Source organism: Phyllobates terribilis, unplaced genomic scaffold (genome assembly GCF_046119375.1).
Source record: "Phyllobates terribilis strain yellow unplaced genomic scaffold, ASM4611937v1 Scaffold_7__3_contigs__length_470593459, whole genome shotgun sequence".
Classification (NCBI taxonomy): domain Eukaryota; kingdom Metazoa; phylum Chordata; class Amphibia; order Anura; family Dendrobatidae; genus Phyllobates; species Phyllobates terribilis.
In genome coordinates this window covers 368,508,826-368,530,920 of record NW_027362767.1, presented here as the reverse complement: position 1 = coordinate 368,530,920, position 22,095 = coordinate 368,508,826, and the positions used below count along the sequence as shown (strand labels likewise).

At 46.0% G+C, this 22,095-nt stretch overlaps 1 protein-coding gene across 1 annotated transcript in view; it reads right to left on the bottom strand.

The window, feature by feature from the left end:
* Window positions 1-22,095, bottom strand: part of LOC141154851 (interleukin-13 receptor subunit alpha-2-like) — a 56,973-nt gene that overhangs the window by 19,899 nt on the left and 14,979 nt on the right. The window contains exon 4 of the mRNA XM_073641355.1: window positions 59-212. Within this exon, the coding sequence (XP_073497456.1) occupies window positions 59-212 (154 nt within the window). The remainder of the gene's footprint in view (window positions 1-58; window positions 213-22,095) is intronic.

The window sequence follows — 22,095 nt, the reverse complement described above, 5'->3', positions numbered from 1 at the left end:
TTTAGGAAACAACTGTATGACATGGATATGAGATTCTCTTTTTTCCTCATCTTTTTACCTTGTAAAGAAACTTGGTAGTTGACTTCTACCCATTCACTCCATACTTCATTTCCTTCTGTACATTGGCCTTTCAAATATGTCCTCATTTTTATGGTGGCGTTCTTCTCAAGATTAAAGGCTCCTCTGTATGTCAGCTGCTTAATCCTAACTGACTTTGTAAAAAGAAATAAAAATATATAAAGTGAATGAGCATTTTACAGAAACTTTTAACCAATACAAAGAAGCATTATTCTATTAGGTAAAGCAGATGGGTCACCAGATTTCCCAATACAAGCTGCATACATTGTGATACAGATCAGCTGTGAAAATCCATGTCAAAATTACTGCATAATCCTTTATTAAGGTTTAGACACAATCTCTCCTGCATAGCTGTATTGAGAGCTCCTCAATGTACCTCCTTTCTGCTGCAGCTGAAAGAAATACCACAGCTCAGTACAAGCCGCAGCTGTCGGCCTGGGGTAGTGGGTTGAGACTGAATTCATCTGAACTCATGAGCTCTCAAACTCATTAGCTGGACTCATAAAAAGCTAAATTTATATAAATTGATTTTTACAGTAAGTACACCAGACAGTACCAGTACACCACCATTAGGTCTAAGAGATCTATTTCATCATATATGCAGCTCATATTATTACATCTGGTGACAGGTCTGCCTCCAGTAAAAAAATGCACAGTTTTCAAAGATTCTCATGTACAATATCTATGTGATACTTTTCACTTCAGCAGTTTGTGTTGTACATTTCTCCTTAATTTATTTTTACAGTGGAGCTGTGGGCAAGTAATGAGCTCTGTCTCTACAAATATTGGCAAATATTACATTTGATGTTTTTTTCCTTACTCTCTCCTTTCTGAGTACATTGCAAGACACTGCTCAAGTCATTGCCAAGGCTGCTGTAATCACAGGTTAAGTCATTGCCAAGGCTGCTGTAATCACAGATGAAGTCAGTGTCAAGGCTGCTGTAATCACAGATGAAGTCAGTGTCAAGGCTGCTGTAATCACAGGTCAAGTCATTGCCAAGGCTGCGGTTATCACAGGTCAAGTCAGTGTCAATGCTGCTGTAATCACAGGTCAAGTCATTGCCAAGGCTGCTGTAATCACAGGTCACATCAGTGCCAAGGCTGCTGTAAACACAGATCAAATCAGTGTCTAGGCTTCTGTAATCACAGGTCAAATCAGTGCCAAGGCTTCTGTAATCACAGGTCAAGTCAGTGCCAAAGCTGCTGTAATCACCGGTCAAGTCAGTGTCAAGGCTGCTTTAATCACAGGTCAAACCAGTGTCAAGGTTGCTGTAATCACCAGTCAAGTCAGTGCCAAGGTTGCTGTAATCACAGGTCAAATCAGAGTCAATGCTGCTTTAATCACAGGTCAAACCAGTGTCAAGGTTGCTGTAATCACCAGTCAAGTCAGTGCCAAGGTTGCTGTAATCACAGGTGAAGTCAGTGCCAAGGCTGCTGTAATCACAGGTCACATCAGTGCCAAGGCTGCTGTAATCACAGATCAAATCAGTTTCAAGGCTTCTGTAATCACAGGTCAAATCAGTGTCAAGGCTGCTGTAATCACAGGTCAAGTCAGTGCCAAGGCTGCTGTAATCACAGGTCAAGTCAGGGAAAGGTTGCTGTAATCACCGGTCAAGTCAGTGCCAAGGCTGCTGTAATCAAAGGTGAAGTCAGTGCCAAGGCTGCTGTAATCACAGGTCAAATTAGTGCCAAGGCTGCTGTAATCACAGGTCACATCAGTAGAGATGAGCATTGTTCTACTCGAACTGTTCGCCAATCTCAAATTCGAGCTGTTTTGGGCGGTGTTCGAGCCGTTCGGCGAACACGAACGATTTGAGAAAAATTCGGCTGTTCGAGGTTATGTTCGATAACTGTTCGTGCACCAAAATCATAACTGGATTTTTTCTCAGTAATGATGAAAATTAATGTTAATAAGCAGTTTGAGAGTACAGCGGGGTGGGGGGAGGGGCAGGGAATGGATCTCTGCAGGAATAATGAAGATCTCCATTTTTTTTTCTCTTTCCCGCATTTACAGTGGGGAGGTGCAATCTGTCAGCCTATCAGCAGTGCACACAAGGAGCGAAGTGCTTTTTTTCACACAAGCAAGGGCATGTGTCATTGGCAGTGTATGTCACATGTCCTTGCCCTATAAGACCAAGCCATTTTCTCCGTCGCCACCATTTTCTCACTGCTGCAGCTGCGTGTTAGACGGCACCGCTGTTGCTGTGTGCGCTATACCTTGTTAATTTCAAGCCAATTTTCGCACAAATCTACAGATAGCTTGGGAGTAGGGAATAGTTGTGATTGCAGTCCTTTTAAGGACTAGGTTACAGCATTTCCTACGACTTTTATCAGGCAGGTCTGTGCTCTTAAATAGATAGGTTGTGGGAGTAAAGACTAATTGTAATTGGAGTCCTTTTCAGGACTAGGTTACATCAGTTCCTATCAGTTTTTGCCAGGCAGGTCTGTGCCAGTGCTGTGCAAGTTTTTTTCACAGAATTTGGCTGAATCTAGCAAAGTTAATCCTTTTTGGCCTATTGCAGAGTGTGTTAGTCAGTGGAGTAGCCTATCTGTGTTGCAAGATATACCACCTGTGTATATAATACCAATTTTTTTACTGCACCTAGTGAAGTAAAATCTTTTGGGCATAGCATCATTCTATTAGTCCATCTATACTGACCTCCATCAGGTTGCAAATTGAATATAATTTTTTTCTGCATCTAGCTCTGAAAAAATATTTGGCCTTCTAGCAGTGTGTGGGACTTTCTCTATTAGTCCATCTATACTGACCTCCATCAGGTTGCAAACTGAATATATTTTTTTCTGCATCTACCTCTGAAAAAATATTGGGCTTGTAGCTGTGTGTGGGACTTGTTCTATTAATCCATCTATACAGACCTCCATCAGGTTGCAAACTGAATATAATTTTTTTCTGCATCTACCTCTGAAAAAATATTTGGGCTTCTAGCTGTGTGTGGGACTTGTTCTATTACTCCATCTATACTGACCTCCATCAGGTTGCAAATTGAATATAATTTTTTTCTGCATCTAGCTCTGAAAAAATATTAGGCTTCTAGCTGTGTGTGGGACTTGTTGTATTAGTCCACCTATACTGACCTCCATCAGGTTGCAAACTGAATATATTTTTTTCTGCATCTACCTCTGAAAAAATATTGGGCTTCTAGCTGTGTGTGGGACTTGTTCTATTAATCCATCTATACAGACCTCCATCAGGTTGCAAACTGAATATAATTTTTTTCTGCATCTAGCTCTGAAAAAATATTTGGCTTTCTAGCAGTGTGTGGGACGTTCTCTATTAGTCCATCTAGACTGACCTCCATCAGGTTGCAAATTAAAAATAATTTTTATCTGCATCTAGCTCTGAAAAAATATTTGGGCTTCTAGCTGTGTGTGGGACTTGTTCTATTACTCCATCTATACTGACCTCCATCAGGTTGCAAATTGAATATAATTTTTTTCTGCATCTATCTCTGAAAAAATATTGGGCTTCTAGATGTGTGTGGGACTTGTTGTATTAGTCCATCTATACTGACCTCCATCAGGTTGCAAACTGAATATATTTTTTTCTGCATCTACCTCTGAAAAAATATTGGGCTTCTAGCTGTGTGTGGGACTTGTTCTAATAATCCATCTATACAGACCTCCATCAGGTTGCAAACTGAATATAATTTTTTTCTACATCTAGCTCTGAAAAAATATTTGGCCTTCTAGCAGTGTGTGGGACTTTCTCTATTAGTCCATCTATACTGACCTCCATCAGGTTGCAAATTAAAAATAATTTTTATCTGCATCTAGCTCTGAAAAAATATTTGGGCTTCTAGCTGTGTGTGGGACTTGTTCTATTACTCCATCTATACTGACCTCCATCAGGTTGCAAATTGAATATAATTTTTTTCTGCATCTAGCTCTGAAAAAATATTGGGCTTCTAGCTGTGTGTAGGACTTGTTCTATTAATCCATCTATACTGACCTCCATCAGGTTGCAAACTGAATATATTTTTTTCTGCATCTACCTCTGAAAAAATATTGGGCTTGTAGCTGTGTGTGGGACTTGTTCTATTAATCCATCTATACAGACCTCCATCAGGTTGCAAACTGAATATAATTTTTTTCTGCATCTACCTCTGAAAAAATATTTGGGCTTCTAGCTGTGTGTGGGACTTGTTCTATTACTCCATCTATACTGACCTCCATCAGGTTGCAAATTGAATATAATTTTTTGTCTGCATCTAGCTCTGAAAAAATATTGGGCTTCTAGCTGTGTGTGGGACTTGTTGTATTAGTCCATCTATACTGACCTCCATCAGGTTGCAAACTGAATATATTTTTTTCTGCATCTACCTCTGAAAAAATATTGGGCTTCTAGCTGTGTGTGGGACTTGTTCTATTAATCCATATATACAGACCTCCATCAGGTTGCAAACTGAATATAATTTTTTTCTGCATCTAGCTCTGAAAAAATATTTGGCCTTCTAGCAGTGTGTGGGACTTTCTCTATTAGTTCATCTATACTGACCTCCATCAGGTTGCAAATTAAAAATAATTTTTATCTGCATCTAGCTCTGAAAAAATATTTGGGCTTCTAGCTGTGTGTGGGACTTGTTCTATTACTCCATCTATACTGACCTCCATCACGTTGCAAATTGAATATAATTTTTTTCTGCATCTAGCTCTGAAAAAATATTGGGCTTCTAGCTGTGTGTGGGACTTGTTGTATTAGTCCATCTATACAGACCTCCATCAGGTTGCAAACTGAATATATTTTTTTCTGCATCTACCTCTGAAAAAATATTGGGCTTCTAGCTGTGTGTGCGACTTGTTCTATTAATCCATCTATACAGACCTCCATCAGGTTGCAAACTGGCTATAATTTTTTTCTGCATCTAGCTCTGAAAAAATATTGGGCTTCTAGCTGTGTGTGGGACTTGTTCTATTAATCCATCTATACAGACCTCCATCAGGTTGCAAACTGAATATAATTTTTTTCTGCATCTAGCTCTGAAAAAATATTTGGCCTTCTAGCAGTGTGTGGGACTTTCTCTATTAGTTCATCTATACTGACCTCCATCAGGTTGCAAATTAAAAATAATTTTTATCTGCATCTACCTCTGAAAAAATATTTGGGCTTCTAGCTGTGTGTGGGACTTGTTCTATTAGTCCATCTATACTGACCTCCATCACGCTGCAAATTCAAAATAATTTTTTGTCTGCATCTAGCTCTGAAAAAATATTTGGCCTTCTAGCAGTGTGTGGGACTATCTCTATTAGCCATCTATACTGACCTCCATCAGGTTGCAAATTAAAAATAATTTTTATCTGCATCTAGCTCTGAAAAAATATTTGGGCTTCTAGCTGTGTGTGGGACTTGTTCTATTACTCCATCTATACTGACTTCCATCAGGTTGCAAATTGAATATAATTTTTTTCTGCATCTAGCTCTGAAAAAATATTGGGCTTCTAGCTGTGTGTGGGACTTGTTGTATTAGTCCATCTATACTGACCTCCATCAGGTTGCAAACTGAATATATTTTTTTCTGCATCTACCTCTGAAAAAATATTGGGCTTCTAGCTGTGTGTGGGACTTGTTCTATTAATCCATCTATACAGACCTCCATCAGGTTGCAAACTGAGTATAATTTTTTCTGCATCTAGCTCTGAAAAAATATTTGGCCTTCTAGCAGTGTGTGGAACTTTCTCTATTAATCCATCTATACTGACCTCCATCAGGTTGCAAACTGAATATAATTTTTTTCTGCATCTAGCTCTGAAAAAATATTTGGCCTTCTAGCAGTGTGTGGGACTTGTTCTATTAGTCCACCTATACTGACCTCCATCAGGTTGCAAATTCAAAATAATTTTTTGTCTGCATCTAGCTCTGAAAAAATATTTGGCCTTCTAGCAGTGTGTGGGACTTTCTCTATTAGTCCATCTATACTGACCTCCATCAGGTTGCAAACTGAATATATTTTTTTCTGCATCTACCTCTGAAAAAATATTTGGGCTTCTAGCTGTGTGTGGGACTTGTTCTATTAGTCCATCTATACTGACCTCCATCAGGTTGCAAATTGAATATAATTTTTTTCTGCATCTAACCCAGCCAATAGTTTTGGCCTAATACCACAGTTTGGCCACTCAGCTCTGCTCGGTTCCCATCCATTGTTTTTTTGTGCAAACAACTCCAGAGTTGTGAATTAGTTAACCACCAAAATGAGTGGAAAAAGGCCTGCTGCTGGTGGAAAGGGGAATAATCGTGTTGGGAAGGGGAAAAAAGGTTGTGTCCGTGGGGTAGGTGTTAAAGCAACAGTAACATCTGCAGAAGAAAGACCATCTTCCAGCCAAACTAAAATGTCTACTTCTTTTAGCGGACAATGTGATAAGATCCCTTTCTTACGGCCACGCCAATCGCTACAAATGCCAGATGAGGCACAAAAACAGCAGGTGCTTCAACGGATATCAAGTGCTCCTTTAAGTGGGCTCTCCTCCACATCAACTTCAACATCACAAATACTCCAGTTCTCAAAGGTATCACCCCAATCGCACTTGCTTCCTCACAGCTCCCAAATCTCCAGCTGCCCGTCTGAGTATGAGGTAGAACAGATGGTTGAGTCTGCAGAGCTGTTTACTCATACTATAGCCTGGGAATCAGAGATCGACTCCAGCGCTTCTGTGAATCCAGACGAGGAAATGATCTGCACTGATGCCCAGAATCTTTATGAGTCGGATCCAGGACCAGACGCAGAAGGTTCTGACCATAATGTAGACCCTCATTCCCAAACTGTAAATCCTGCTGGTGGAGACAATGAGGAAGACGATGATGAGACTCAAATACCTGATTGGAGCGACAACTTTAGTTTTTTGTCAGGGCAGGAACAGGTTGGCTCTGAGGACGACGGGTGTGATAACGCACAGGGTGATGATGATGAGGTTGGAGATCCCACTTACTGTCAACCCACAGTCAGCCAAGAGATGAGGTCAGCAGAGGAGGTGGAGGAAGATGCTAGTGACGAAGAGGTCAGGTTGCGCCTTCCTGGACAGAGACGTAGTACTGGAAGCACGTCAACAACTGCATCCTCAAACACAACTCTGCCTCTCACCACAATCGTGGTGGCTCTTCAGGTCGCATGGGTGCTAAGCCTTGCATAGCCTGGGCATTTTTTCAGATCGATAAAGATGACCCAACTCGTGTTATCTGTAACATTTGTCAGCAAAAGCTAAGTAGAGGCCAAAAAATACATAGTTTGAGTACTTTATGCATGAACCGGCACATGGACATGAAGCATAAGTTGCAGTGGGAAGCTCAGTGTGCTACAATGCGGCCTAGCCGGCCGGGCCAACCACCGTCTGCCATATCTTGTGCATCCGCGGCCTCTTCATCCTCTGTGACTGGGGGGACAGCAGTCACACCTGTTTTGGGGCGCAGACCTGCCACCTCTTTACCCGCAACAGCCAGCGTGATTGGCAGGTCATCATTTTCTTTGGAGGTGGTAACACCAGCTGGTGTTGAGCGCTCTCCGACATCGATAGCACCACCTTTGGATCAAGGCAACCTAACATGTCCGCCTGCATCTTCCTCACAGACCGGCAGTTTGCCTGGGACACCCTTATCAACCCCTTCTAAGCACAATAGCCAGCCCTCGGTCCCTCAGATGTGGACAAGTAAAAGACCATTTCCTCCTAGCCATGAGAAAGCTAAGAGGTTGAATTTCACCATCTGCAAGCTCTTGGCTACAGAAATGCTGCCTTTCCGCCTGGTGGACACAGAGGATTTTCGAGACCTTATGTCCGTCGCAGTGCCCCAGTACCAGATGCCCAGTCGGCACTACTTCTCAAAGAAAGGTGTGCCTGCGCTCCACCAGCATGTCGCACACAACATCACCGCTTCTTTGAGAAACTCTGTGTGTGACAGGGTGCATTTCACCACAGACACTTGGACGAGTAGGCATGGACAGGGGCGTTACATGTCGCTGACTGGGCACTGGGTAACTATGGTGACAGCAGGACAAGGGGCTGCTGTCCAAGTCTTGCCGTCCCCACGAGTTGTGCGTCAATCCTCTTTATGTCAAAGTTCCTCCACTGCTTCTGCCTCCTCAACCTCCTCTCGGTCTTCCACCTGCACCCAAAGCCTGTCTGGTCATGCCACAAGCTTTCTAACTGCGCAGAAGGGATCCTGCACACCTCCTTACTATGCTGGCAGTAGGGCTCAACGTCATCAGGTGGTTTTTACTTTGAAATGTCTGGGAAATGTGAGTCACACAGCTGAGGAGTTGTGGTCAGCTCTGGAGAACCAATTCCATGAATGGTTGTCTCCACTGGACCTGAAAACCAGGGAAGGCCGTGTGCGACAATGCTGCAAACCTGGGTGCGGGCCTTCGCCGGGGCAATGTCACACACGTGCCTTGTATGGCTCACGTGTTGAACCTGGTTGTCCAGCAATTTTTAGCCCACTATCCCAGACTAGATGGCCTTCTGCAGAGGGCACGGTCGCTGTGTGCTCACTTCCGCCGTTCGCATCCCACAGCTCAGCGACTTACATCTCTACAGAAGTCGTTGGGCCTGCCACTTCACCGGCTAAAATGTGCCTACCCGGTGGAATTCATCTCTGCACATGTTGCAGCGACTGTGGCAGCACCGACAAGCCCTGGTGCAATACGTTCTGACGTATAGCCTGGGCCAACGAGATCCAGACGTGGGGCAAATCACGCTGGAGGAGTGGTCTCAGATCAGGGACCTATGCACCCTTCTGCACAGTTTTGAAATGGCGACGAAGATGTTTAGTGCTGACGATGCCATTATCAGCATGACTATTCCGGTGATTTACATGCTGGAGCACATGTTAAACAGAATTCGGAGTCAGGTGGTGGCACAAGAGGAGGTGGAGGAAGCAGAGGAGGAGGAGTTGTATGCGGAAGGGCTAACATCTGCAAGGTCCAGACGGTCGGCAGCACCAAGGCGGCAGGCATGTGAGGGTGGGGGAGATGGTTTTACCAGGGCGCATGGTAGCAGCCAAACTAGTGAGGAAGGTGCAGGAGCCCAGGAAGAAGTGGAGGACGAACTGATGGAAGACTCATCAGATGAGGGAGACCTTGATCACATTTCTGTTGTGCGAGGTTGGGGGGAGAGGACAGAGGAAGGAAGCATGATTGTTACCTCGCCACCAACACAACAGGGACTTGGTGCTCCTGGATGCGCAACACACATGAGTGCCTTCTTGCTGCACTACCTGCAACATGACCCTCGAATTGTGAGAATTAGAAATAATCCTGACTACTGGGTTGCCACACTGTTAGATCCCCGGTACAAAAGTAAATTTGCAGAAATTATTCCTGCCATAGAAAGGGAAGCACGCTTGCAGGAGTATCAGCAGAGACTGTTGCAGAATCTTACATGTGCTTTTCCACAAAACACCAGTGGTGCACGTAGTGAATCTCACAGTTCCAACTTGCCAACCGTGGGACCGTCAAGTGTTCAGCACTCAAACCATAACAGAACCACAGTATCTGCTGGTAATATCAATTTTGCGCAATCATTTCACCACTTTTTTAGCCCATCCTTTGCAAGGCCACAGGAGACAAGAAGTCTGACACATAGTCAACGCCTAGAGACGATGGTACAGGAGTATCTCCAAGTAAACATTGAAGCCATGACTGTGTCACTGGACCCTTGCTCTTTTTGGGCTTCCAATCTGGATAAATGGCCGGAGCTAGCCACTTACGCCTTGGAGATCTTGTCATGCCCCGCAGCCAGTGTTCTGTCTGAACGTGTGTTCAGCGCTGCTGGTGGTGTGCTGACAGATAAGCGCACGCGGCTCTCCACTGATAATGTAGACAGACTCACGTTCATAAAGATGAACAAATCATGGATCCGAAACGACTTTTCTACCCCTGTGTCATCCTGGGGAGAGTAAAAGCTTGATGATTGGTTAAAATCACCCTACCAACCGTTTTAAGCTTTCAAATTACTAATCATGTTTATCTGTATCTTGGCTGGAAAATAATTTGGGCTTTGTAGCAGTGTGCAGCACTGATTCTATTAGGCCATCTATAATAAGCTCCACCAGATTTAAAATTACTAATCATGTTTATCTGTATCTTGGCTGGAAAATAATTTGGGCTTTGTAGCAGTGTGCAGCACTGATCCTATTAGGCCATCTATACTAAGCTCCACCAGATTTAAAATTAATAATAATTTTTAGCTGCATCTAGCCCGGAAAATAATTTTGGGGCTCCGAGATGCGCAAGACACATAAGTGCCTTCTTGCTGCACTACCTGCAACATGACCCTCATATTGTCAGAATTCAAAGTAATCATGACTACTGGGTTGCCACACTCTTAGATCCCCCAAACTTTTCGATCAACTTTTTCATTTTAATAAAGACCAAAAAAATGGTCATTTTTGAAATTATAAGCATTAGCAGGTTATTAGAAACTGAAATCAAACAGTTTTCAACTCAAAACTTTATTCTAGGTGATGTTACATTTTCACATAGGACCCCTTGTTTGAAAGGAGCTTCTGAACTCTCTCGTCCATTGAATTTGTCAGGTTTTGGATGGTTTCTGCTTCAATTGTTTTGCATGAGGACAGAATACCCTCCCAGAGCTGTTGCTTAGATGTGAACTGCCTCCCGCCATCATAGACACTCCTTTTGATGATGCTCCAGAGGTTCTGAATGGGGTAGAGGTCAGGGGAGCATAGGGTTCACACCATAAGTTTGTCCCCTTTTATGCCCATATCAGCCAGAGATGCAGATGTTTTATGTGCAGCATGAGATGGTGCATTATCATGCAAAAAAATGATCTTGCTGTGAAATACACGGTTCTTCTTCTTGAACCATGGCAGGAAGTGCTGTTTGAGAAAATCCACATACATTATGGAGTTCATCTTTAGCGCCTTCAGGGATCCTAAAGGGGCCGACAATCTCTCTCCCCATGATTCCAGCCCAAAACATTACTCCACCTCCTCCTTGTTGGCGCTGTAGCCGTGTTTGCGTGGGGTGTCCATCAACCAACCATCCTCCACTCCATCCATCTGGACCATCGAGCGCTGCACGGCACTCATCCGTGAACAAAACAGTTTTGAAATCAGTCTTCATGTAATGTTTGGCCCACTGGAGCCGTTTCTGCTTGTGTGAAGTGGATAGAGGAGGTCGACAGGATGGCGTATGCACAGCTGCAAACCTCTGAAGGACCCTGCATCTTGTTGTTCGGGGGACGTTGGAGGCACAAGCAGCTTCAAAAACTTGTCTGCTGCTATGACAAGGCTTTTTTGCCGCTGCTCTTTTAACCTGACGTAATTGCCTGTAGGAAAGAGTCCTCAATTTGCCCTTATCAGCACGCACACGTGTGTACTGTGAATCAGCTACATACTTCTTGATTGCCAAGACACTTCATCCTGATCATCGCACAATGTTGATTGTAGTCATGCCTTGACCTAAACACTCCACAATTTGTTGCTTCTCAGCAGCCGACACATCCTTTTTCTTTCCCATTTTGGCAGAAAATGTAGGCTGCTTAATAATGTGAGACAGCCTTCTTAAGTAGTCTTGCCTTTCATTGGACACACCTGCCAAACTAATTAGCACAGGTGTCTGCAATTGCTTACAGTGATATAAAGAGCCCTGACACACATCACCATCAATGAGTTTAACTGACAAACAAACAAATTCTTCCCTTATCACTCCTAAACACTTTTTGCATAATAATTTGGAACACAGTGTACATGTGCTTTTCCACAAAACACCAGTGGTTCACGTAGTGAATCTTACAGTTCTAACTTGCCAACCGTGGTCTGTATGGAGTTGTTCAATAAAGGGCCCAAAATTAAGATAACATAGATGGGAGAGGAATCTATGAATAGGAATTCCTAAGTATTTGATACCCTGTGAGGGCCAGGCAAAGGGAAAGTTGGACTGGATGGAATCCTATATGGATTTGGGGAGGGAGACATCGAGGGCCTCAGACTTCGCTGCATTGATTTTAAAATTTGACCATGTAACAAAGTGATCTATTTCAGCCATAACAGCATGGATGGATATATGTGATTGAGTGATATATACTAGGACATCATCAGCAAATAGAGAGCACTTGTACTCGGTGCCTCCCACCTCAATCCACCTAATATTGGGGTTATGGCGAATTGATGAGAGCAGGTGCTCCGTCACTAGGATGTATAAGAGAGTGGACAGAGAACATCCCTGCCTTGTCCCATTGGTGATTGTGAAAGGTGATGAAAATGTTCTGACGCGCCCCCTGGGCCTTGGGACACCCGGAGCCGGACCCTTTTTGGTGGATGCTGGTGGTTGTAGTCTCCGTGGCGGCGACCCGGTTCCGTGGCTCAGGGCGGTCAAACCAGTGGCGGAACTATTTATGTGGTTTTGATGTTTAAATATCCGACTACGCCACCCGTGGATTGCGGTCAGAGTGAACCGCCGCTCCAGGGCAGACTGCTGAGGCTGGTGTTGTGGGTGCAGCAGAGCATAGCATAACTCCCCACGGGAGGAGTATAGCCTCAGGGCAGTGTATGCGGAGGATGGGGGTGATGGTGCAGGGCAGCAGCAGTAACGACACGGAGTCAGTGATGCAGTCCAGGGCCTTTACTCACAGTTCTTATTATCCAGACCACGTCTGCAGGTAACGGCTGCCCACGTCGTACTGTGCTCACCAGGTGAGGGGCTCAGACAACTCCCAGATAACTTTGGAGCGCTTCACAGGACCCCCTTTGTGTGTCCTTTGTCTGGCCTTTCTTACCAACCCTTCTGTCCGGCTGCCTCGGGCCTCCTCTTGGTAAACTTGGCGCCAGTTTCCCTGACCCTATTTGGTGCCTTCCTAGCGGGTGTAGCGAGGGGCTGCGCCACATAAAATGTCACAGCCTCCTGTTTCTAGCTGAGGGTCGTTTCCTGCCTCCACTAGTTTCGGGGACCAGTCTCCCCCTTTGGCCTGACCCCTCCACGCAGGTGGATTCGGGCGTGCGGTGGCGACTCGCCCGTCCCCACCCCTGGGATCCCTTCGTTCCTCGTTCCTGGAGCCTTCTCCGCTCCTCTTCCTTCCTTCTCCCTCTTCCAGGCCTGGGCCTCTGTTACTAGGCCCGCCTCCGGAGCAGAGCTCATGCAGAGCCCCTGCTCCCTGCCACTTCTGCTCAGACTTCTCTGCACTGAACTAAGATGGTGCCCACCTTTTATACTCCCTTCTCAATGCACCCAGGAACTGCTTCCTCCCTGCTCCTGCACTACAGGGTTCCCCTTCCTCAGTGTTCCCTCCCCCCACTCCAGCCAGGGACAGGGACTGTCGTGCCCATCTCAGGGGCATATTGGTCGCCCTGCCCCACGGCAATGTGGTGTAATGCATGCAGGTGTCTGGTCCTGATCCACACTACATCCTTACCTGAGAGTGAGATATCACACCTCTGGGTGAGGTGCAATACCTCTGTAGCAACCGAGCCCTCAGGGTAATACAGTTCCATTTATCTTCAGCCTAGGTGACGTATTGCGATACAGGGCCGTGATTTTGGCTATAAAAGGGTCCCCTAGACCCCTACCCCAAGCTTTTTAGGAGAATCATACATGGCGTGCCAGGAGACTCTATGGAATGCTTTCTCAGCATCCAACGAGAGTATCTAATTACAAATTTTTAACTGCATCTAGCCCAGGAAATACTTTGTGCCTAGTAGCAGTGTCTGCTAGTCAGCGGATTATCCCGGCTGTTAAGCAAGCTACACCACCTGTAGCTTGGACACTTAATTTTTTCAAAGGAAATGCTTCGGGACCACGGGATACTCAGTGAAGAGCATCAGGAGGCACCCCAAGGCATAGGGGCTGGGACTGGCAGTAGGATGCCTTGCGGTGGACAGCCGAGCTCGATCCTTATAAAAGCTTTTTAACTGCAGCAGCTTTAGTGGACGCTACTGGAGCTGGAATTACGCGGCTGCTGGCATGAGACTTGCCCTCCAATAGATCCTTGTAAATGGATTTAAAGTGTATTCATTCAAATTAGAGAGACAATTTAAATTAAAAAGCTTAGAGCTGCCTCCACCACAGGGGGGCTCGCTCGACCCACCAGCGGACAGGCACCAGTATTGGGAGAGGGGGGCTGGCCATCAGGGTTCACCGCGGCTCTGGCACAAACCCGGCGACACGGAGGTGGCACGGGCAGGAGCAGACTGAACGTGTCGGCTTCTCACTTTTTGGATTTTAGAAGGGCATGACATGCCTATATCTGTGTCTCCCCCTCCTTTTACTCCTCCACCTCTTTTCTTTTCGCATGACTATATGTACTTGTCACTTTTCCATGTGTTAGTTGTGTCTTCAGAGCAGTTTGTCAGCTTTTGGACACCTTTGAAGGTGTTTTCTATGTGTTTCTATGTGTTTTTGTTTGCCTGCCATTGGTTTTAACGGTGTTCGAAGGTGTTCGACGAACAGTTCGACGAACAGTTCGGCGAACACACGGGTGTTCGACGAACCGAACCAAACTCGAACACTACGGGGGTGGCTCAACACTACACATCAGTGTCAAGGCTGCTGCAATCACAAGTCAAGTCAGTGCCAAGGCTGCTGTAATCATAGGTCAAGTCAGTGTCAAGGCTGCTGTAATCACAGGTCAAATCAGAGTCAAGGCTGCTTTAATCCCAGGTCAAATCAGTGTCAAGGTTGCTGTAATCACCAGTCAAGTCAGTGCCAAGGCTGCTGTAATCACAGGTGAAGTCAGTGCCAAGGCTGCTGTAATCACAGGTCACATCAGTGCCAAGGCTGCTGTAATCACAGGTCACATCAGTGCAAAGGCTGCTGTAATCACAGATCAAATCAGTTTCAAGGCTTCTGTAATCGCAGGTCAAATCAGGGTCAGGCTTCAGTAATCACAGGTCAAATCAGTACCAAGGCTGCTGTAATCACAGATCAAGTCAGTGCCAAGGCTGCTGTAATCACAGGTTAAGTCAGTGTCAAGGCTGCTGTAATCACAGGTCAAATCATAGTCAAGGCTGCTGTAATCACAGGTCAAATCAGTGTCAAGGTTGCCGTAATCACCGGTCAAGTCAGTGTCAAGGCTGCTGTAATCACAGGTGAAGTCAGTGCCAAGGCTGCTGTAATCACAGGTCACATCAGTGCCAAGGCTGCTGTAATCACAGATCAAATCAGTGCCAAGGCTGCTGTAATCACAGGTCAAATCAGTGCCAAGGCTGCTTTAATCACAGATCACATCAGTGCCAAGGCTGCTGTAATCACAGGTCAAGTCAGTGCCAAGGCTGCTGTAATCACAGGTCACATCAGTGTCAAGGCTGCTGTAATCACAGATCAAATCAGTGCCAAGGCTGCTGTAATCACAGGTCACTTCCATGTCAAGGATGCTGTAATCACAGGTCAAATCAGTGTAAAGGCTCCTGTAATCCCAGGTCAAGTCAGTGTCAAGGCTGCTGTAATCACAGTTCACTATTAGTGTTGAGCGAACATGCTCGACACTGCTCGGTACTCGCCCGAGCATCACGCTACTCGGGATGTTCGGCGAGCACCGAGCATTTCCGGGTTACTCGGGCGGGAGCTCGGGTCTCCGCCCTGCATGTTTGGCGCTCTTTACAGAGCCAATGAACATGCAGGGATTGCCAGCCAGTCACTGTAATGCCGCAGCCATGTTGTTTGTGGGCATTACAGTGATTGGCTGGCCGCACAGCGTCACCTCGAGTATTTAAAACCGGGCGCCGCCATCTTGGACACAGTCGCTCCGGATCAGACAGTGTAGGGACAGCGCTGCTGATTTAGGGAGAGATATATCCTGCAAAATAGTTAGTGTAGGGTCTGTAAAGGCTGCCAGATCAAACAAACAGTCCTTCTCAGGACTAATATCCATCCCAGGTATATCAGGCAGGCAGGCAGGCAGGCTGTATAGGAGACGCAGTGGTTATACCAGCAAACGCTGCATTACAGTCCTGTGTGCTGCTCCTGTTGCTGAAATTGCTGGACTTAGCTCCAGGTCCCGAGGGCCAGGAAAAATCCTTTTTTTTTATCTAAATCCTCTTTTTTTTTTCCTCCTTCACAATGTACAAATACCCATCTTATTAACCTTTTGGTGCCCCCCCACCCCCCAAAAAAAAGTGTGCCTCTGATTTTTCAGACACAAATATATCTGTTGAAAATAGTCTGGTGTAGGCCAGAGAAATAGAAGTGTGGTTTTGCAGTTCTATGGGCCATTTGTATCTAAAAAAAACAGCTTGAGTGTGTCGCTCACTGTTCAGCCGCAAATATATATATATTTTAAAAAGCCTGGTATACACCAGTAAATTATTACTGTGGATTTGATGTTCCACGGTAAAACATCTCTATTATCCTGATTTTGGCATTTTTTGCTGTATAAAAATAATAATAGTGTCTCCCTGATTTTTCAGACACAAATATATCTGTTGAAAATAGTCTGGTGTAGGCCAGAGAGACAGAAGTGTGCTTTTGCTGTTCCACGGTAAAAAATCTCTATTATCCTGCTTTTTGCATTTTTTGCTGTAAAAAAAAAAAAATAGTGTCTCCCTGATTTTTCAGACACAAATATATCTGTTGAAAATAGTCTGGTGTAGGCCAGAGAGACAGAAGTGTGCTTTTGCTGTTCCACGGTAAAAAATCTCTATTATCCTGCTTTTTGCATTTTTTGCTGTAAAAAAAAAAAATATATAGTGTCTCCCTGATTTTTCAGACACAAATATATCTGTTGAAAATACTCTGGTGTAGGCCCGAGAAATACAAGTGTGGTTTTGCAGTTCCACGGTACAAACCTCTGTATTATCCACTTTTGGGCCATTTGTATCTAAAAAAAACAGTTTGAGTGTGTCGCTCACTGTTCAGCCGCAAATATATATATATTTTAAAAAGCCTGGTATACACCAGTAAATTATAACTGTGGTTTTGCTGTTCCACGGTAAAAAATCTCTATTATTCAGGTTTTGGTAGTTTTTTCCGTAAAGAAAAACAGTAGTGTCTCCTGACTGTTGTGACACAAAAATATATCTGTTGAAAATAGTCTTGTGTAGGCCCGACATCCCAGTGTAGTTTCGCAGTTCCACGGGTCAAATCGCTGTACTATCCAGTTTTGGGCCTTTGGTATCTAAAAAAAAAGCAGTTTGAGTGTGTCGCTCACTGTTCAGCCGCAAATATCTCTATTTAAAAAAGTGTGGTATACCCCAGTAAATAATAACTGTGGTTTTCCTCTTCCACGGTTCTAATCTACTCTTTATTACCCTATTTCCATTGATAGTGCAAGTGTAAGCTATTTTACTTCATTTACAATGGGCAAGGCGCGTGGCAAGGGACGTGGAAGTGGACGTTCTGGTGATGGTTCGTGCAGAGGAAGGGGCCATGGCCAAGGTGAAAATGTGCCACAACCAACAGCCACATCTTCTCGCTCCCACTTCTTGACCAAATTACTAGGGAAGCACAGAACAACACCAGTATTGAGAACTGATCAGTGTGAACAGGTTATTAATTGGATAGCAGACAATACTTCCAGTTACCTGGGCACCACCACCTCCGGTCTGTCTTCCACACGGTCAACTCATAGTAGCCGTGAGTCTCGACCGCATACTCCTCCTCACCCTGATGCTCCTTCCTCCCACCATGCCGAGTGTCGTCAGACAGCAAGTGATCCCACACTTGGACACTCTGAAGAGCTGTTCACTGGTCCATTTCCATATTTGGGCCCCTCGCCTGATACGCTTGAAGTGGTGGAAGAGGAGATCCCATGTTGCGATGCCCAAATATTTGAACAGCCACGGCCACAGGAAGTCGACGTTGGCAATCTGTCACAAGAGGTGGACGATGACGAGACACAATTGCCAGGAAGTGAGGAGGAGGATCGTGGTGCGCAAGTGGAAGAGGAGGAGGTGGTGGATGATCTAGTAACTAACCCAACGTGGAAGGAGGACATGCAGAGTGAGGCCAGCAGCACACAGGGGGAGGGAGGCAGAGTACCCCAACAGGCAGGAAGAAGCAGTGTGGTGGCCGCAGACAGAAGGCAGGCAACCGTTCCCCGTAACACCAACACGAGGGACGTTGCCAGTACAAGCGGTAGGTCTTCCAGAGTCTGGAATTCTTTTAAAGACTCTGCTGATAACCCCAAAAAGGCCATATGTTCCACCTGCCATGCCAGCATCAGCAGGGGTGACAAAACTACCAGCCTGACCACCACCAGCATGATCAGGCACATGGCCGCAAAGCACCCGACTTTGTGGGGCGAAACCCAGGGTCCACGACCAGTGTCAGCGGGTGTCACCACTGCTTCTTCCACTGTTGTGCGTGCAATAGAACCCCCTGTTGTGTGTGCAAGGCAATCCCCTGTCCATACTGCATGTAAAGATGCCCCCTCCTCTCAGTCTTCACTTGTTATGGCAGTTTCTCAAGAAACAGCATCAACGTCCACGTCCACGTCCCACCGCAGCGTTCAATTGTCCATATCCCAGACCTTTGAACAAAAGCGGAAATTCGCAGCTAACGCCCCACAGGCCACAGTCCTAAATTCGCACATTTCACGACTGCTTGCATTGGAAATGCTGCCTTTTAGGCTGGTGGAGACGGAATCCTTCAGCAATCTTATGGCGGTGGCCGTCCCTCGGTACTCGGTCCCCAGCCAACACTATTTTGCCCGGTGTGCCATCCCCGCACTACACAAGCACGTGTCCCAAAGCATCTGCCATGCCCTCAACAACGCAGTTACTGGGAGAGTCCACCTGACAACGGACACGTGGACAAGTGCTTGTGGCCAGGGACGGTACATCTCTCTGACGGCACACTGGGTAAACATAGTGGAAGCCGGGACCCAGTCGGACCTTGGGACGGAACACATCCTCCCAACACCTATGTCAGTCAGAGTTGCCCCCACAGTGTACAGCTCCTGCGCATCCTCCTCCTCCTCCTCATGTTCAGCCTCCATCTCAGATATCACCACATCAGTTGCAAGCTGGAAGCATTGCAGTACTGCCTCCAGCAAGCGGCAACAGGCTGTGCTGAAACTCATAAGCTTAGGTGATAAACCTCACACTGCTTGTGAGTTGTGGACAGCTGTGAAAGAGCAGGCAGATCTGTGGCTGAGACCGCTGAACCTACATCCCGGCATGGTCGTGTGTGACAATGGCCGTAACCTGGTGGCGGCTCTGAGGCGAGGTGAGATCACACACGTACCATGCCTGGCTCATGTGCTTAACCTCGTGGTTCAGCGGTTTCTTAAATCGTATCCCGAGCTGCCAGATCTGCTCGTGAAAGTACGCCGCCTGTCAGCTCATTTTCGCAAGTCGGCTACAGCTTCCGCCGCCCTTGCTGTGTTGCAGCAGCGTTTGCAGCTTCCGGCACACCGACTGGTGTGTGATGTCCCCACACGTTGGAACTCTACCCTCCACATGTTGCAAAGGATTTGTGAGCAGAAGAGAGCAGTTGTGGAGTACCAGCTGCAACAAGGCCGTCGATATTCAGGTCAGACTCCACACATAAGACCTCAGGAGTGGACCTGGATGTCTGACATATGTACCATCCTGACAAACTTTGAGGAGGCCACCAAGATGGTGAGTGGTGATTACGCCATCATTAGTGTCAGCATCCCACTTGTCTGTCTTTTGCAACGCTCTCTGCAGAGAATTAAAGAGGAGGCATTGCAGCCAGAGTATGATGAGATGGATCAAGAAGCCGTAGCAGGCGATTACACACAGCCCAGCCTCATCTCATCCCAACGTGCTTTATGGGAACAATGAGGGAGAGGAGGAGGAGGAGGAGGAAGAACAGGAGCTGCTATCATGCAGCATGGTCAGTCGTCATCTTGGTGAGGACACGGAAATCTTGCCCGTTACCAGTCTGGCATGCATGGCTGACTTTATGTTACGCTGCCTTAACCGTGACCCTCGCGTTGTCAAGATGTTGGGTGACAGTCATTACTGGTTGGTGACACTTGTAGACCCCCGCTACAAGGAGAACTTTCACTCTCTTATTCCTGAGATGGAGAGGTCTACAAAAATGGGGCAATACCAGAAGGCCCTTGCTGCAGAACTCTTAAAAAAATTCCCATCTGAACACGCTAGCGGCAGAGGTCACAGTTCGTTGCCCAACCAAGGCGTACAGGTGAGAGAGATGCAACTCCAATCCAGCAGAGGCAGGGGAACACTGTCAACGTTCTGGGACAGTTTTCTGACACCCGCCCAGCTTACAGGCCCTGAGGCGCGGGGTACTCTCACAAGGAGTGGAAAGTTTCAAAAGATGGTGAGGGAGAACCTTGCCGATCGTACCAGCATCCTCCGTGATTCCTCTGTGCCTTTTAATTATTGGGTATCCAAGCTGGACACTTGGAATGAACTCGCTCTGTACGCCTTGGAGGTCCTGGCCTGCCCTGCCGCTAGCGTGCTATCGGAGCGTGTTTTTAGTGCCGCTGGGAGAATTATAACTGATAAGCGCACTCGCCTGTCAACTGACAATGCTGACAAGCTGACCCTTATCAAAATGAACAAGGGCTGGATTGAGCCAGACTTCTCATCACCACCAAATGACAGCAGAGTAACATAAAGTCAAATCCACTGTGTTATTTCGGGAGGTGTATTCCCATGCATCGCTTCACACCCACACATGGGTATACGCTTCCTCATTTCGGCTGTTTTTTGCTCTTCTCCTTATCCTCAGCCTCCACGACCACTATACCACCAGGGTTACCGTGGTCCATGTTGCCAGCATTGCAAGTTCCTCTGTCCTAATTTTTGGCAGCTTTTGCTTGGAAGGCATAGGCAAAGACTATGGGAGACCCACTCCCCAATAATGGGAATAATGTTTTTAATATGCTGTACTGCATGGCTCTTGTAAGGGACATTGCAAGTTCCCCCTTCCTAATTTTTGGCAGCTTTTACTTGAAAGGCATAGGCAAAGACTATGGGAGACCCACTCTCCAATAATGGGAATAATGTTTTTAATATGCTGTACTGCATGGCTCTTGTAAGGGGCATTAAAATCGTCTTGTTAAGCTACTGTGACCTCCATGTCTCTTCCAAGGGTCGTTAATATTGTCTTTTTATTCCACTGCGACCTCCACCACTCTTCCAAGGGGCATTAAAAGCGTCTTGTTAAGCTACTGTGACCTCCACGTCTCTTCCACAGGGCTTTGATATTGTCTTTTTATTCCACTGTAACCTCCACCACTCTTCCAAGGGGCATTAAAACTGTCTTGTTAAACCACTCTGAACTCCACGTCTCTTCCAAGGGTCATTAAAACCATCTTGTTAAGCTACTGTGACCTCCACATCTCTTCCAAGGTGCATTAAAACTGTCTTGTTAAACCACTCTGAACTCCACGTCTCTTCTAAGGGGCATTAAAACCGTCTTGTTAAACCACTCTGAACTCCACAGCTCTTCCAAGGGGCATTGACATGTTGTTTTTAATTACCTCTAACCTCCACGACTCTTGCAACGGGCATAGCATTTCCTCCTAATTTTTGTCAGCTTTTGCTTTTCAATGCATAGGCGAACACTAAGGAAGACCCACTCCCCAATAATGGGTAGAAGGTTTTTAATACGCTGTAATCCACGTCTGTTTCAAGGGGCATTGCAGTGCCTAATAATTTTTGGAAAGCCTTCCATTCCCTGCTTAGGCCAACAGTGTACAGGAGACCCAGTTGCTATAAATGGAAAAAACGGTTTAGTTAAGGCCCTCTGACCTCCATGTCACTTCCAAGGGGCATTGGAGTGCCTCGAAATTTTTAGTAGGCATTGCATTCACTGTATGCCTTATAACTGTGTAGCTGAACCGCTCCTTTTGGTACGGAAACATATCCTACAAGACATGTGTGGTTGGCTGGCCTGATATTGATGTGAATGGTCCCTGTTCCTCCTGCTCTTTCTCCTTTGCCACCACCTCATCCATCATTCATCACCTGAAGCTTTGTTTTAACGGGAGTCATAGAACTGGGATAATAGCAGGAAAACATCCAGCAATCCTCGAAGGAGGTAGAATATGCGCCAAAACGCTGACCACCTCAGGCCTAGCTGCTACTACATACATGCGCTTGCATTCCAAGGAACAGAAAGC